Consider the following 16,067-nt stretch of genomic DNA (forward strand, 5'->3'; position numbering starts at 1 on the left):
CGAAACCCGAAACCCCAAACCCGAAACCCCAAACCCGAAACCCCAAACCCGAAACCCGAAACCCCAAACCCGAAACCCCAAACCCCATATTCCTTATTTTCTACTTCATATATTCCAAACCCCCATCTTTAATTTTCTACTTCATATATTCCAAACCCCAAACCCGAAACCCCAAACCCCAAACCCGAAACCCGAAACCTGAAACCCCAAACCCCATATTCCTTATTTTCTACTTCATATATTCCAAACCCCCATCTTTAATTTTCTACTTCATATATTCCAAACCCCAATCCCGAAACCCGAAACCCCAAACCCGAAACCCGAAACCCCAACCCCGAAACCCGAAACCCAAAACCCGAAACCCCAAACCCGAAACCCGAAACTCGAAACCCCAAACCCGAAACCCCAACCCCGAAACCCGAAACCCGAAACCCCAAACCCGGAACCCGAAACCCCAAACCCGAAACCCCAAACCCGAAACCCGAAACCCAAACCCCCATCTTTAATTTTCTACTTCATATATTCCAAACCCCCATCTTTAATTTTCTACTTCATATATCCCTAGAACCCCAAACCCGAAACCTGAAACCCGAAACCCCAAACCCCAAACCCGAAACCTGAAACCCGAAACCCCAAACCCCAAACCCCATATTCCTTATTTTCTACTTCATATATTCCAAACCCCCATCTTTAATTTTCTACTTCATATATTCCAAACCCCATATTTAATTTTAGGTTTCGTCGTTATTTCCTCGTTGTCTTACGTGGACTTTACGACGATTTCATCCTGCGTGGACTTTACGACGATTTCATCCTACGTGGACTTTACGACGATTTCATCCTGCGTGGACTTTACGACGATTTCATCCTGCGTGGACTTTACGACGATTTGTGCTTACGTGGAATTAACGAGTGTTATGTTTAAATCCCTAGAATCAGAAACCCGAAACCCGAAACCCGAAACCCCAACCCCCAAACCCCATACCCTAAACCCGAAACCCCAAACCCGAAACCCGAAACCCCAAACCCGAAACCCCAAACCCGAAACCCGAAACCCAAACCCCCATCTTTAATTTTCTACTTCATATATTCCAAACCCCCATCTTTAATTTTCTACTTCATATATCCCTAGAACCCCAAACCCCGAAACCCGAAAGCCCAAACCCGAAACCCAAAACCCAAAACCCGAAACCAAAAACCCGAAACCCCATATTCCTTATTTTCTACTTCATATATTCCAAACTCCATCTTTATTTCCATTCCAAACCACAATATCCCACATTTGCTTATTCATAAAACAAACTCCCAGCATTACCTTATTCATAAAACAAACCCCACATTATCTTATTCATAAAACAAACTCCCTCATCTTATTCATAAAACAAATACATCAATCGGATACATCGACATTCTCGTCATCACTAGAAACATCATCATTTTCATTAAACTCGTCTTCAACAGCTTCGTCTGTGGCATCATCGGTAAGATCTTCGTACTCGTGATTATGCGGATCAATGAGAAGGATGTCATCAATTTCTTGTTCAGGTTCCTCGACTTCATTTATCTGTTCTTCTTGCAATGGTGGTTCTTCTCCACTGATGATTCGTCCTCGAGGTGTAACTTTGATCACTGCTAACCAATTTATACCTGAATCTCTCATCCGAGGGTATGGAAGGAAGCTAACTTGGTCTGCTTGTGAAGCTAAGATGAAAGGCTCGAATTTGTTGTACCTTCGTCCACCGTTGACATCAACTACACCGAATTTGTTAGACCGAACACCTCTGTTGACGACGGGGTCGAACCATTCACATTTGAAGAGGACGCATTTCAGCTTCAGTATCCCTGGAAATTCGACTTCAATAATCTCCGTCAAGATCCCGTAGAAATCTGTTTCCCCTTTCACACATATTCCATAGTTACTGGTCGCCCGCTGTCTACCATAGTCATATGTATGAAAAGTATAGCCTCGTGTGAAATACATCTGTGATGTGGTGACCTTTACAAGTGGAGATTGAATTACTTCGTGTAACCACTTAGGATAATCTGCATCGTCGTCGTCATAATCAACCTGCAAAAATAAAGAGAATGTTAATGAAATACAGATAATGTATGAAAAAAAAGTTTTAGTTAGTACCTGATTCCGCAACCACTTAATGAAGTGTTGATCTTTCCTTTTGTCTACGTCACTTGTGGATATACCAGGAAATGTTTCTTCGACTTGAGAAACAAATAGGCTGTAAAATCACATTTTATAGGAATGAATCTCTCGCAATTATACAATTAATTATACTTATATGTGTTTCGAAGTGTCAATATATGTTACCTTTCAAAATAACGCATCAATGGATCTTCGCAATTGAGTAGAATATAGGTGTGTGCACTATGAGCGTCTTCTTCACTCGACCACCAAACCTCTTTACACTTCCCACCGAGTCGCCCAATCTGGCTAAAGATGTCTGGAACACCAGCAACTGCATATGTTGGCGCAACACCACCATCATCATATCTTCTTGGAGCTCTTCTCCGTGTACGTACTTTTGACGCAAAGTAGTACGATGTGAAGTGAGAAACTTCTTCCGTCAAACTTCCAGCAATTATAGAACCTTCAACTTTGGCGAGGTTCTTTGCTTTTCCCTTCAAATATTTCATGGCTCGCTCATACTGATACATCCATCCGTAATGTACAGGTCCACGAAGCAATGCCTCATATGGGAGGTGGACAGCTAGATGCTCCATGACGTCAAAAAATCCGGGAGGAAATATCTTCTCCAAGTTGCACAATAAGATGGGAATGTTCTCCTGAAGCTGTTCCACAACTTCTTCTTTAAGAGTGCGTGTGCTCAGATCCCTGAAAAATGCTCCAATGCCTTTTATATTCAAAAAAAAATTAAACACATTGTTAGTCATATATTATTTTGTAAATTATTGTGATATAATACACTACGTACCTGCAAGTGCTTCATGTACGTTTGTTGGAAGTAGCTCCGCAAATGCAAAGGGCAGTAGTCGTTGCATAAATACATGACAATCATGACTCTTCATCCCGGAGAACTTTTGACCCTTTTCAACACATCTAGAGAGATTCGAAACATACCCATCGGGGAACTTCACTTCTGATGCCACCCAGTTGAACAACACCGACTTTTTTTCTGAAGATAATCTGAATATCGGAACGGGAACTTGTCCATTGCTTTTAATATGTAACTCGCTTCTTGAGCAAATATCCGGCAAGTCCAACCTCGATTTTATGTTGTCTTTTGTCTTCCCTGGGACATTCAATATTGTATTCATGATGTTCTCAAAGAAATTCTTCTCTATATGCATCACATCGAGGTTGTGGCGCAGAAGAAGATCCTTCCAATATGGCAACTCCCAAAATATACTCTTCTTGTGCCAGTTGTGATGAACACCGTAAGAATCTGGCATATTACGAGGGACATGCCAATTACCACCCCAACGAACTGTTTCGTTAGCTCCGTAGTAGTCGATTTGCGCTTCAATTTGTTCTCCAGTTAGATATGGAGGAGGAGTGTCTCTCACAACCCTTTTGTGCCTAAACAAATTCTTGTTTCTTCGGTAAGGATGGCCAATGGGAAGAAATCGACGGTGACAATCAAACCAACTTGTCTTCCTACCATTCTTCAGTTGAAACGCATCTGTCGTTCCATTACAATATGGACAAGCTAATCTCCCATGTGTAGTCCATCCAGACAACATCCCATAGGCAGGGAAATCACTTATGGTCCACAAAAGCATCGCTCGCATCGTAAAATTCGTCTTCGTTGAACAGTCATACGTCCTCACCCCTGTTGACCACAAATCCTTCAACTCTTTTATCAGTGGTTGTAGGAAAACATCCAGGGACCTTTTTGGATGGTTCGGACCAGGTATTAATATGGTCAAGAATAGTAACTCCCGTTGCATGCACATCTCCGGTGGCAGGTTGTATGGAGTAAGAAAGACTGGCCACAATGAATATTGTCTCCCTGACATTCCGAACGGACTAAATCCATCTGTGCATAATCCGAGATACACATTCCGGATATTGCTAGCGAAATCTGGATGTACTTTGTTGAAATGTTTCCAGGCTCTTGCATCTGATGGATGAGTCATCTCACCATCCGTCTGAGTATGCTCGGCATGCCATCTCATCTTTCCAGCAGTCTGCTCTGATTGATACAATCTTTTCAATCTGTCTGTAATTGGTAGGTACCACATCCTTTGGTATGGTACCCTATTACGTCCCCGTCCTTGCGGCTTGAATCGTGGCTTCTTGCAGAATCGACATTCTTCTAGCTTCTCATCATCTCCCCAATAGATCATGCAGTTGTCGATGCAAACATCTATCATCTCAGAAGGCAACCCAAGACTATAAACCAGTTTCTGAATCTCATAATAAGAATCAGCAGACACATTGTCTTCCGGCAAATACTCTTTAAACAAGTCCGCCCATTCGTTCATGCAACTTTCAGGTAGATTGTGATCAGTTTTAATATTCATCATTCTAGCAGCTAACGACAATTTAGAGAGACCTTCTCTACAACCACTGTAAAGTGGTTGATTCGCCGCGTTTAACATTTCGTAAAACTTTTTTGCATCTATATTAGGTTCTTCATCTCCATCATGAGCTACGAATGCATCAGCTACCATATCATGAACCCTATCATAATCTACCATCTCCTCTTGCTGGTAACTATGTTCATTATGCAAATGATGATCAACCGGTTCTTTTTCCTGAAAATTGCTATTACTACTACTAGCTTCATTCTGATCATAATTAAAACCTTCTCCATGTTGAAACCAGATATAGTAATTTGCCGTGAAACCTCTATTTATTAAATGCTTCCAAACATTTTCACGGTTTGCCAGTTTCGAATTGTTGCATTTCCGACAAGGACAGAACATCTTACCACTTTCTTGGGCGAGCGGTGTTGAATCTGCTTGATGCATAAATGTCTCCAGACCCGCAAGGTATTCTTTCGTCACTCTCCCGTTAGCATCTCTATGCATATACATCCACTTCCGCAACTCGTAAATATTCCCGGAGCCAGCCATTTTTTTTTCTTTCACGTTTTTTGTTGTTGGTGTGTTTAAAATGATGTTTAAACATCCATATTTATAGGAAAATTCGAATCTGGTAGTTGTAATTTTGCTATGAATTTACGACGAAAATTAATTAGGTGGGCAAAAAAAACGTGTAACACCTATAAAGTTGGTGGATTCAAAAATTTCCTCGCTAAATACACGTAAACTATTCCCTCGTAAATACCACGCAAAGTTTACGTCGTATTTACGAGGAAATAGTTTTTCCTCGTAAAATACTCGTAAAGTTACATCCACTTTACGACGAAACAGTTTTGTCGTTACGTTACGAGGAAATAACGATGACTTTAGTTTTTCACGTAAATTCGTCGTAAACTCGACGCAAATTTACGAGGATTGTTTTTCCTCGTTAATTTTCGTCGTTAAGCATGTGTTTTCTTGTAGTGATGGAAGCACATTCAGAATTTCACTGTTGAGGCACATCCAAAATAAAATAAAAATATTACATTTCACAATTATTTTCTAATTTTAAATAAAAAGTTTAAGAGGAAAACAAATCTGCACTTTGAAAGCGGATTAAAATCTAGTTGATTTCTTAAAATGTTTCTGGAAGTAAAAAAGAAAAGGCAAAGAAGTAGGTTTTATATAAATGACATTTTTTCAAGGCAGGACAGAGCAAGAAACAAAAGCCCAGCCCACTACAAGCCTAATAAAACTCAGCCCATTTTGATCTAGCCGCTGCCCAGAGGTGTCAACTGGGCGGGCTGACCATGAGCTAGCCCAGACCAATTTATTTTGGGCGGACTATGGACGTGCCCATTAATAAATGGTCCAACTGGACAAAAGACCAATTGGTACATGGTCCAATTGGGCGAAGACCAAATGGACAATGGGTGTCTATGGACTTCCTAAAACATGTTTTTACGCGTTTAACAAAAGAAAACATAACTTTACAATTTAACCCAAAACAATAGTTTATCGTTAAAATAAAAAATTTACGATCTTGACGGAAAACATAATTTCACAATTTTGACGGAAAAATGTATTTCATTAATTTGGCGGAAAAATGCAATTTCTCGGTTTTGGCGGGAAAACGCAATTTTTCGGTTTTGGCGGGAAAACGCCATTTATCGGTTTTAGCGGGAAAACGAAATTTCTCGATTTTGGCGGGAAAACACAATTTCTCGGTTTTGGCGAGAAAACACAATTTCTCGGTTTTGGCGAGAAAACGCAATTTCTCGGCTTTGAAAAGAAAACATAGTTTTACAGTTTTGACAAGAAAAAAAATACTTTTATAATTTTGGAAAGTAAACATAATTTCAAAATTTTAGAAATAAGATCTAAACTAATAATTAAAAAATAATTATAAATTTTATTAGGTGTCCATGGGCATAAATGGACATGGTCTTTACTGATCTTGGACATTTGTTTAGACTATTGTCAAATATGAACCATCCATTAGTGTCCAAAATTGAAATGGTCCAAACTGGTCATGTCCATTTAGACTATGGACGGACCATTTGACAGCTGTACAGCTGCCACATATATCAAGTAAAATCTGTTTCCATAATCAGACTTCTGCCACATATATCAAGTAAAATCTGTTTCCATAATCAGACTTCTGCCACATGGACGGCACAGATCAAATAACACGCGCAAGGAGATAGCCGTTAGATGTGAAAACGAAAAAGACAACTATATCCCCAAACCAAAATCAAAACGATTATAAATACAAACTCCTAAAACCCTAAACCGAAAAATATCTTACGCAGCTTATTTGCCCTCTCTCTGCTTTAAACCTAGCAGTTCTCAAATTCGCCATGGGTAAAAAGTCCGCCACCAAAGTAATCTTCTTCTCCTCCTGGGTTTTCTACTTTGTTCTTTCTTTGTACTCTGTCTCGAAATTTTAATGAAACTTTGTTTGTGTTACGTGATTTACAGGTTGAAGCAGCCCCTGCTGCCATTAAGGCCACAAAACCTTTGAAGAAAGGTAACAACTTTATGGTTCTATATGGATAAAGTTCTTTACTTCAATTTACCCATAGCCTTATTTGATATCCTGTTCAATTGTTTTGTAATGTAATATTTCTAACGCTTGCTTTTGTGTTCTGTTTGAATTATATTGATGGCTTAATCTTTATTGTTGAACCCTTTTGTTGATGTAATCGTTTAATTCTGAAGGGTTTGTAACTTTGTTTGTTGTTATTATTCAGGTAAGAGAGAGCCTGAGGATGATTTGGAAACCAAAGTGAACCTTAAGAAGCAGAAGAAAGACTTGGTAGCTGCTGTTCAAAAGGAAAAAGCTGAGAAGAAGGTGCCCAAGAAGGTGGAGAGCTCTGATGAGTCTGATTCCTCTGATTCTGAGGAAGAGGACAAGGTATAATGTCTTAATAGTCACATGGTTGATTCAATTGTTTGAAAACTTAAATTATGTTTACTTTAAGCTTTGTTTTGTATATGAGATTCTTTTGAAGGACCCTGTTCTTGTTTGCCATGATTAAATTGTGTTAGGCTAAGAAAGTTCCTGCCAAGAAGGCTCCCGTGGAGGCTGCTTCAAGCAGTGATGATGACGCTGACGACTCTTCTTCAGATGATGTAAGAGCTGTTTATCACTTTGTTGTTAATTTATCATGTGAAGCATGTTGCTAAAACCTTTAATTCTGTTTCTGAAGGAACCCGCACAAAAGAAGGCTGTTGCTTCTACCAACGGAATTGTTGCAAAGAAGGCAAAGGATGAATCATCTTCTGAGGAGGAATCTTCAGATGAGGTTAGTTTCTGGTTACTATACAAGTTTAGCCTGCTTTTTTCGCTAACACATTAGACTGTTGTTACCTTTTCTCTCAGGAAGAAGTTGCTGCTACCAAGAAACCTGCTGCAGCAGCTAAGCCAGCTGCGAAGGATTCTTCATCCTCTGAGGAGGATTCAGAAGATGAATCCGAGGATGAGAAGGTGAAACCTCTTGCTAAGAAGGCAGCGCCTGTTGCTACCAAAGCTGCTTCAAGCAGTTCAGATTCGTCTGAGGAAGATTCTGATGAGGTTGGTTTCTCTTCTTTAACGAGATCATTAACCAGCGTTTAATGACAGAATTGATTCATTGACCACGTGTTTGATTGGTTGATTTGCAGGAAAGTGAAGATGAAAAGACTGCACCAAAGGCTAAAGAAGGTACCAAGACGGCTGAGAAGGATAGCAGTAGCGATGACTCTGGCTCTGAGGAGTCTGAGAGTGAGGATGAGAAAGAAACCCCTAAGAAGAAGGTTCGAGCAATGCTTCCTGCCTATTATTTGGTTGTTTATGTCTTTTACTTGCTGTTGGCTTATGGAAAGTGACTCCCTTTAATGAAAACAGAGCTCTGACGTAGAAATGGTGGATGCTGAGAAGCATCAGGTAAAGAATAATCCCTTCTCTTAACATTGTAGGTGCTGTAATCTCTTTCTATCTCATGCTTATAATTTAATTTTCGTTTCAGCCAAAGACACCATCGACTCCTGCTGCAGGAGGAACAAAGACACTCTTTGTTGCCAATCTCCCATTCCAAGTTGAAAGATCCGATGTGTAAGTAGCACTGTCCTCTAAATCTCTTTCTCTGTGCAGTTTCATTTTTCATAACTTAATTTTTCGTATACAGTGAGGAATTCTTCAAGGAAGCTGGCCAAGTTGTTGATGTTAGATTTGCTACGAACAAGGATGATGGCCGTTTCAGAGGCTTTGGCCATGTTGAGTTTGCAAGCGCTGGAGAAGCACAGAAGGTGATAGTAGTAGTTTTTTTTTGCTTATGATGAAACATCAAAGTCGATTGCTGATTAAATCATTTGTTACTTAGGCACTTGAGTTTCACGGTAGACCTCTGCTCGGTCGTGAACTTCGTCTTGATGTTGCTCAAGAGAGGGGTGAAAGACCCGCTTACACTCCACAGAGCGGGTAAGTTAATTTTTTCAGTTTTCTTTTGTTGGAACTTTGATGTTCTTGTGTTGATAGGATTCTCTTTTTGGCAAATTATTACAGCACTGGTAATAACTTCAGAAGCGGTGGTGGTGGAGGCGAAGAGGTTTTCGTGAAGGGGTTTGACTCTTCTCTCCCTCCGAATGATATCAAGAGCGCCTTGAGGGAACACTTTGCTTCATGTGGAGAGATCACAAGGGTCTCTGTTCCCATTGACCGTGAAACTGGTGGTTCGAGAGGGTGTGTGACATTACTCCACTTTACTGTTACCACTTTCTCATGATGCTAACTAGTTTTTTTTGTTTTGTTTTTATTTTTTAACAGAATTGCTTACGTTGAATTCAAAGAAGGCACAAAGAAGGCGTTTGAACTTAATGGTAGTGACATGGGAGGATGGAATATCGTCGTTGATCAGCCTAGACAGAAGGAGAACAACAATAGTGGTGGTGGATTCAATGGTGGAAGGAGCGGAGGAAGAGATAATTTCCGTGGTCGTGGCAGAGGAAGAGATAATTTCCGTGGCAGAGGAAGAGACAACGGTCGTGGAAGGCCTAGTTTCACTTCTCAAGGTATTTAACATGAATTTGTTTATTTGATCTTTGTTCAAGAACCCAACTTCTCACTGATTCTTTGTTTATTGTGGCAGCTAAGAAGACTGTCTTCAGCGACGAGTAGAAAGCTTGTAAAGCTTGTAGAAGATAATGAATGCTCTTTATGTTTTTTTTAAGTCTTAACTTATGATACTTCAGTGTCTTTTTTTTGTTTTTGTTTTTTTTTCTTTTTCTCAGAACCGTTGAATTTTTGGTGTTAATGTTAAATTAAGCTCAGTCTTGAGTACTTTTGCTGTTATATCATTGTCTTTCCCTTCGTTAATCCTACAAGTTATTTTGATTAATAAGTAGACATAAACATCTCTCAAAAGGATGCAAAGTTACATTTCCCAGAATGTTAATAAAGTTAGTAGTAACTTAAGACTGATACTTTAGCCTGAGGACCACCTTGTACATAGACAAAATCATGTGTTTGTTCGGCTCTCAAAATCTTTTGCCACCGAGGAAGCTGGTAGGTATTCTTTTGCCCTGTTGGGATTAGACCCCATATTGGTCCCGAGAGGTCTTCAATCTTAAGCTTGAGATCCGATATCTGTTTCTGAGAACTGTTCTTGATGATCACTTTGTGTCTGTAGTACCTCGTGTTCCCAGCCATCCAGTTGGCAGTTATTGAATGCAGAAACTCGATTGGTGCACCTGATTGCTTTGGAGTGTATGTTGTTGGTGTTGCTTTGTAAGAGGTAGCTGTGAGATTTTTCAGAAAAATAAGAATCAGACACTGCTTGAAAAGACAAGACGTGCATAGCAGTAAAAATGAAATTAACCTTGTTGTTTTGTTGTTTGGTAAGGTTTGGAATATCCTCCTCCGTAAGACCCTACAGAGAGTTTAGCAAATAGACCAACGAGTGGGGCTGTTCCTGAGAGAGTTGGTTCTGATTGCTCGTAGTTTGTCCGGTCATCGGAATAGTTATCATTCTGGTCTGGTCCACCAACAAGAGCACCATAGATAACATTAGGATCAGCTTGAGACCTTCTATACCAAGAATCAAATCCTTGTACACAGCTCACAGAAGAACGTTGAACAAAGATTGACGGGACCGAAGCGCCTCTATGGTGAACTCGGATTGGATATTTTGGTCCATATCCAACTAAGTAACTCATTCCTTGACGGTTCTTTCCAAGAATGTAATCAGCCTGCAAGTGGTTAAAAACTGGGTTACTGCACTAAAATCAAGAAAAATGTTTTGGTTCTTGAAAGATTTGGTTTTACCTGAGATCTAGCAAAGTCTAGAAGTGCTTGAGGTTGAACCGAACCATCAGGACAGTTGAGTTTAGCGTTTGCTGCAGAGAGATGGTCAGAATAAACCGCAAGAAGAAACGCAGCCGCAGATGAATATTGCAGATTGTTCCACTCTCTAACATACATCAAACCACCTGTAATGTCACCATTAAAGAACTCAGCAGATTTTACTAGCCATTAGATTTGTTTATGACTTAAAGCTGTACTAGTTTACATACCAGGAGTTGTTCGAATGTTGTAGCCACCAGGAGTTGTTTGAATGTTGTAGCCACCATTTTTCTTGAGACAAGCACAAGCGAAGTAATCAGCCTTCATCTGATACTGCTTCAATGTTGAAGTATACGGACCGCCTTTACCTTCTAACAAGACCTATGCACACATACAGAAATCAAACAAAAATCATGATTAGCATTCTTGAAACTGGCAAAAGAATATTTTTGAAGAAACCAGTTTTGGTTTACCTTGGAGAGAAGGACTTGAACACCAGCGTATTTGTTATCCCAAGAGAACTCTTTCATCCCCCAGCCAGTTCCACCCATGTAACCGGCATTGTCTATAGTGTATTTTAAGTAGTACTGGTCCCCGGTGGCACGGTGTAGCCAAGCTACAGCCCAAAGAAGCTCATCCTTCAAAACATTTACACAATATAGACTGTTATCAGAGAATTCAGAGAAGGAAAAATGTTGAGAGATTAGATCAAAGGTGTTACACCGAGTAACCAGATGACATGTAGAAAGCTTTTGCATTTGGGATTGAATCAGTGTATAATCCTCTGTATTTGTCAGCAAATGAGAAGAGCTGAAAACACACAACAACAAAGATCCAAATGTTCAGAATCTTAACCGACCGGTTCATAGTGTGTGGACAAAGTAAGTTAAACCGACCGGTTCATAGTGTGTGGACAAAGTAAGTTAAACCGGATTTCTAATCAAAAACCGAACCGGAACTTTGACCAAAGCTCAAAATTTGTGATACCAAAATAAACATAACCAAACAACTGCCTAAAACCATTGACATTTCAAATGAGAAAAACGGAGGAAGGAAATAACCAAACCAAAATAAACCAAACCAAACCGAGAGGAAGAAAAACAAACCTCTTTGGCATGGCTTAAGAGGATAGTAGAGTAAGAGGAGTTATAAGGCTTGAAAGCCAAAGAAGGAGCGGCAAAAGCAGCAGCGGTTTCACCAGCTAAGTCTGAGCCAGGATGGTACTGGTCAAGCTTATAAGCTGTTCTGGAAGTTGTCATGTCTTCAGCACGTTGCCAACAGTAATGGTCTGATTGTCCATCTCCAACTTGACCCCATAGAACATTAGGCTGAGGATGAGCTTTGATGAAGTAATCAGTAACCCATCGGATTGACCACAATGTCTGTTGCATCTGGTTCAGACCGGATAGCTCTTTCCGGTTATCAACCGCAGCCCACGATAGCATTGTCACTGAGAAAGCCATTGGTAAACCAAATTTCACATGGTCTCCTGCATCATAATATCCTCCTTCCAAGCTCACCTGTTCATTCATATATACACCAACCTCAGTATCATTAGATAAACTATTTTTTTACTGGTTTGTTTTAAATAAACATGTATAAATCCAAGAACATTAATTATATGTAAGCAATGTGAGTATGTTATATGGGACTTACGCCTTGAGCAAGACCATCCTTGAGACCAGAATGGCCACGCCATTTGACGCGTAGAGTAGCAGGCAACTTCCCTGATCGTTGAGCCTCAAAGAACAAGAAGGTCTTGTCAAGGGCACTTCCGTAATTGTAGTACTCTGCGGCGGTGGTGGCTGCCGCTAGAAGAACGGTCAGTAATAGGCTTACACCCAACAAAGACCCACCAAACTTACTCATTTCTCTATCAATGTTAGTTTTAAGTTCCCAAGAAATGTTCTTTGTTCAGAATTGTGTGATGCGAGTTGGTATATATATTGGAGAGAGAGAGTTTGTGTCCCTGGTGAGAGAGAGGAATGAACAGAATCATGTAGGTACACATTTGTCTGAACAATCATTGTCTCTGTCTTAATTTGTGTTCGTGTGTGTTTTGTGTTGTTTGATAATATACTAGTTGTGTGGCTCTCACGTTTTCTTAGAGCTTCTCACGTTGTACCTTGAGAGTTTTATGCCGAAGCTGAACCAATATTGACTTACCACGTGTATTTCTTATTAGCCGTGAACGTGATATCGACCATCTATATGAATAGAAGAATAGAAGAATAGAAGAATGTATCTTGTATAAAAATAATTTAGAATTGTTTTAAGAATAATATATGGGTTGATTTTTGTTGTGTCAACAGGCAAGCTTTCGTTCGTTGGTCTTCACATCTTGCGATACTTTTTTTCCTTTGTCTTTTAAATGATTTATATGTTCCACCGTTGTCGTTTTCGTAACATGTTTGAACTAGGATGTGCGATTAGACCGCACTCCAACAATATCGTAACATCAATTTGATAATATTGTACTTTATATGTAATCTATATATAAATTCAATCGTTTTGGCGATTTTATTTGTGTGTTGCTACATTGTTTTTGGTAAAACGTTAAATATTATACCAATTTTCAAGTTTGTGACAGAAATTATAAAGAAAACTAGTAGTAAATTACGAAATTTAAACTAAACATTAAAAATTAAAACCTAATGCGACAAAAGATTAACCCCCAACAGGAGCACGGACTAGAAACCAGGTAAGCAACAAAAACGAGCACGGACCAAAGCAACCGGAGTGGTCGAGGTCGGGAGCCCGGCACCGTGAGCAACCTAAACAAAGGCGCCCTCCCTTGAACGATATTAGTGACGTATGACAATGGCGGACGATGCGTTTAGTAGTCCTTAATAATGCAATAGAGTAGAAGATAAGTCCATCAAGCTTATGTATTTGACTCCAGTTGCTCTTACTGTTCTTGGAAGACCATTGGTTGAGCATATTTCCATGACTACTAATTGTGGTATGAAGCCACTTAGTAGAAAGGGTGCACAGACGCCAATAATTTTTTGTTAAATTAATGTAATTGTAAAAGAATTTTAAATGTGCATTCATTAAAATATATTGTGCACCTATTAAAATTTACATTTAGCCCAAAGAAAAAAAAACTATCCTCTACAGCTCAATTAGATTGTCTATTTTTTCTGTTAAAACCCTAACTATTCGTTCAACTTTTTTAATCGCTCAAGTTTCTTCAAAAACCTGCAAGAGCAAACCATCAATTCGACATAATTTTCTTCTTTTGTCTACCTTATAAAACTGGTAACTAATTTAGTATTCTTTTTGTTAATGTTTTCAGTTGTTCCAACAATTATTTAAACAGCCTATGGATTTTTGTTATGTCGTAAAAGTCCAAAAGTCATAGATGGTGGCTTTACCTAATAGTCCAACAATAGTTAAATAGATTAAGATTCGCGCTTTGCGCGGAATAAACATTATATATAAAAATTATTTAATGTATTAAAAGTCAGCAACTATTAAATATATAATTAAATTGGTGCGAACATATAAATCAATTTTATTAATCTAAAAATATATATTTTTAATATTTGATAAAATATGTAATTAAATTTAAATGATACTAACATACATAGTACATTTTAGTATATTTTTAATATTAATGTCTATTAAATGATGATTTCTACTCATATAGTTTTTTTTGATCATTTGTATTTTTTATAGAAAAAAAATTAAATTACTGATAACAAAATTTTCATTGTGGGATTAATAGTTTTAATTTTTTTTAATTTTTTAAAAAATAAGTTGTCAATGTTCGTTCAAAACTTTTACCAAAAAATTGTTCAAAATAAATTTTGAAACTATAAGATTTATGTATTTTATATGGTTTATAGTTTAATTTAAAACGATATATATATATATATATATATTAATCTTAATAATTAATTAAATTATACTTTTTAATTATATAATTTTGTAATCATTTGAATGTGAGACTTTTAACAGTTTTAGTAATTTATAGTCGTTTTTAAAAATTCAAAATATAACATATACAGAAAAATCTAATTTTTTTATTATATGGTTATTGTGGTTGTTTAATTTATTTAATAGTTTAATATTAAACAAATATGATAGAAGATACAATAATTTTTATCAAATCTTTATTATTCAAAATCATTAATTGTCATATATACTTTAGCCACATTAGGCAATTCCGTAAATTCTATTTAAGAAAATAATAAAATACATTAATAATGAATTTATTGTAAGTTTAATAAAAAGTTTATTATATAATTAGATGGACCAACATATTTCTCTAATGATTATAAGAATCATCCTAGTGGTCGATGACACGTGGCTACAAAAAGAAGTTGTAATGTTTCTCAAATAATATATAGGGGATGATCATGTTCGATTGTTTTCAAATTGTTGTATTTATACTTTTCAGAAAGAAAATCAAGTTTTCGTGAATCTTTGATCTATGGAAAACGAAGAAATAAAAATATACACAACATAAATGTTTTATTATATTTTCTTATTGATATGCAAAAGTATTTTTCCCATTTCCAGAAATGAATTATGCCATATGAAAAATGTACATTATATTTTATGTATTTTCCTTTAATTCTTTTCAATTTTCCTTTTTGAAATATTTTTTCTTCTTTTCACTTATTATATATTTATATTCCATTTTCATATATATAATTTAAGTATTTTACTGATAATAACATTATATATTTCATAATTAATCAAATTATAAGTAATCAATTAATAAAGATGAATATAAAATTTGATGGACTATGGAAGGTACCTGAATCTTGCCTTTTGGCAATCTTATGGACAGTTTCGACATCGATGGCTGGAGTTTTTCTATTTAAGAGTTCGGTGGCAAAAGGACCTTGGTTTGGTCAGAAGAATCCATACTTGGAAGGATCTCTGGAGATAAATAACCTTACCGTAGCCAGCACTGTCACTAATGTGTAACCATAGTCACCGGAAAATACTTAAGCAATGGCATCCCAAAGTATACTTCTTCTTTGGCCAATACATGCACATGTAGAAATTTAGAGAATGGAAAACAACAAATGGTTACGAAAAAAATAAGAATATTAAAAAATTTATTGATTAAGCATTTATTAAAAAAATGAGAAATAAAAGATTTGTTTTCTTTGTTAAAGTTGAAGAAACCAAAGACATTGATAAAACTCATATTGTACTAAGCTAGCCAAAGATCATAGTGATTAGCATTATCATATATAAATCTAAAAAGCAATTCCCCAAACCA

General features: G+C 37.5%; 2 protein-coding genes across 2 annotated transcripts; one reads left to right on the forward strand and one right to left on the reverse strand.

Moving 5' to 3' along the window:
* Positions 1-6,760: 6,760 nt before the first annotated feature.
* Positions 6,761-9,835, forward strand: LOC106382078 (nucleolin 1). Its single transcript, XM_013822038.3, has 14 exons — positions 6,761-6,887; positions 6,985-7,033; positions 7,257-7,420; positions 7,555-7,638; positions 7,716-7,811; positions 7,889-8,080; positions 8,170-8,301; positions 8,393-8,431; positions 8,514-8,599; positions 8,673-8,793; positions 8,868-8,965; positions 9,050-9,226; positions 9,311-9,555; positions 9,633-9,835. The coding sequence occupies exons 1-14, from the start codon at positions 6,864-6,866 to the stop codon at positions 9,659-9,661; spliced, it is 1,536 nt and encodes a 511-aa protein (XP_013677492.2). The 5' UTR covers positions 6,761-6,863; the 3' UTR covers positions 9,662-9,835.
* LOC106382077 (endoglucanase 5) lies at positions 9,730-13,839 on the reverse strand. Its single transcript, XM_013822037.3, has 8 exons — positions 12,482-13,839; positions 11,932-12,345; positions 11,549-11,635; positions 11,299-11,463; positions 11,083-11,206; positions 10,808-10,971; positions 10,362-10,731; positions 9,730-10,281 (listed from the first exon to the last, which is right to left on the reverse strand). Exons 1-8 carry the CDS (start codon positions 12,692-12,694, stop codon positions 9,944-9,946), a joined length of 1,875 nt encoding a protein of 624 aa, XP_013677491.2. The 5' UTR covers positions 12,695-13,839; the 3' UTR covers positions 9,730-9,943.
* Positions 13,840-16,067: the final 2,228 nt, after the last annotated feature.

Source organism: Brassica napus, chromosome C6 (assembly GCF_020379485.1).
Source record: "Brassica napus cultivar Da-Ae chromosome C6, Da-Ae, whole genome shotgun sequence".
Classification (NCBI taxonomy): domain Eukaryota; kingdom Viridiplantae; phylum Streptophyta; class Magnoliopsida; order Brassicales; family Brassicaceae; genus Brassica; species Brassica napus.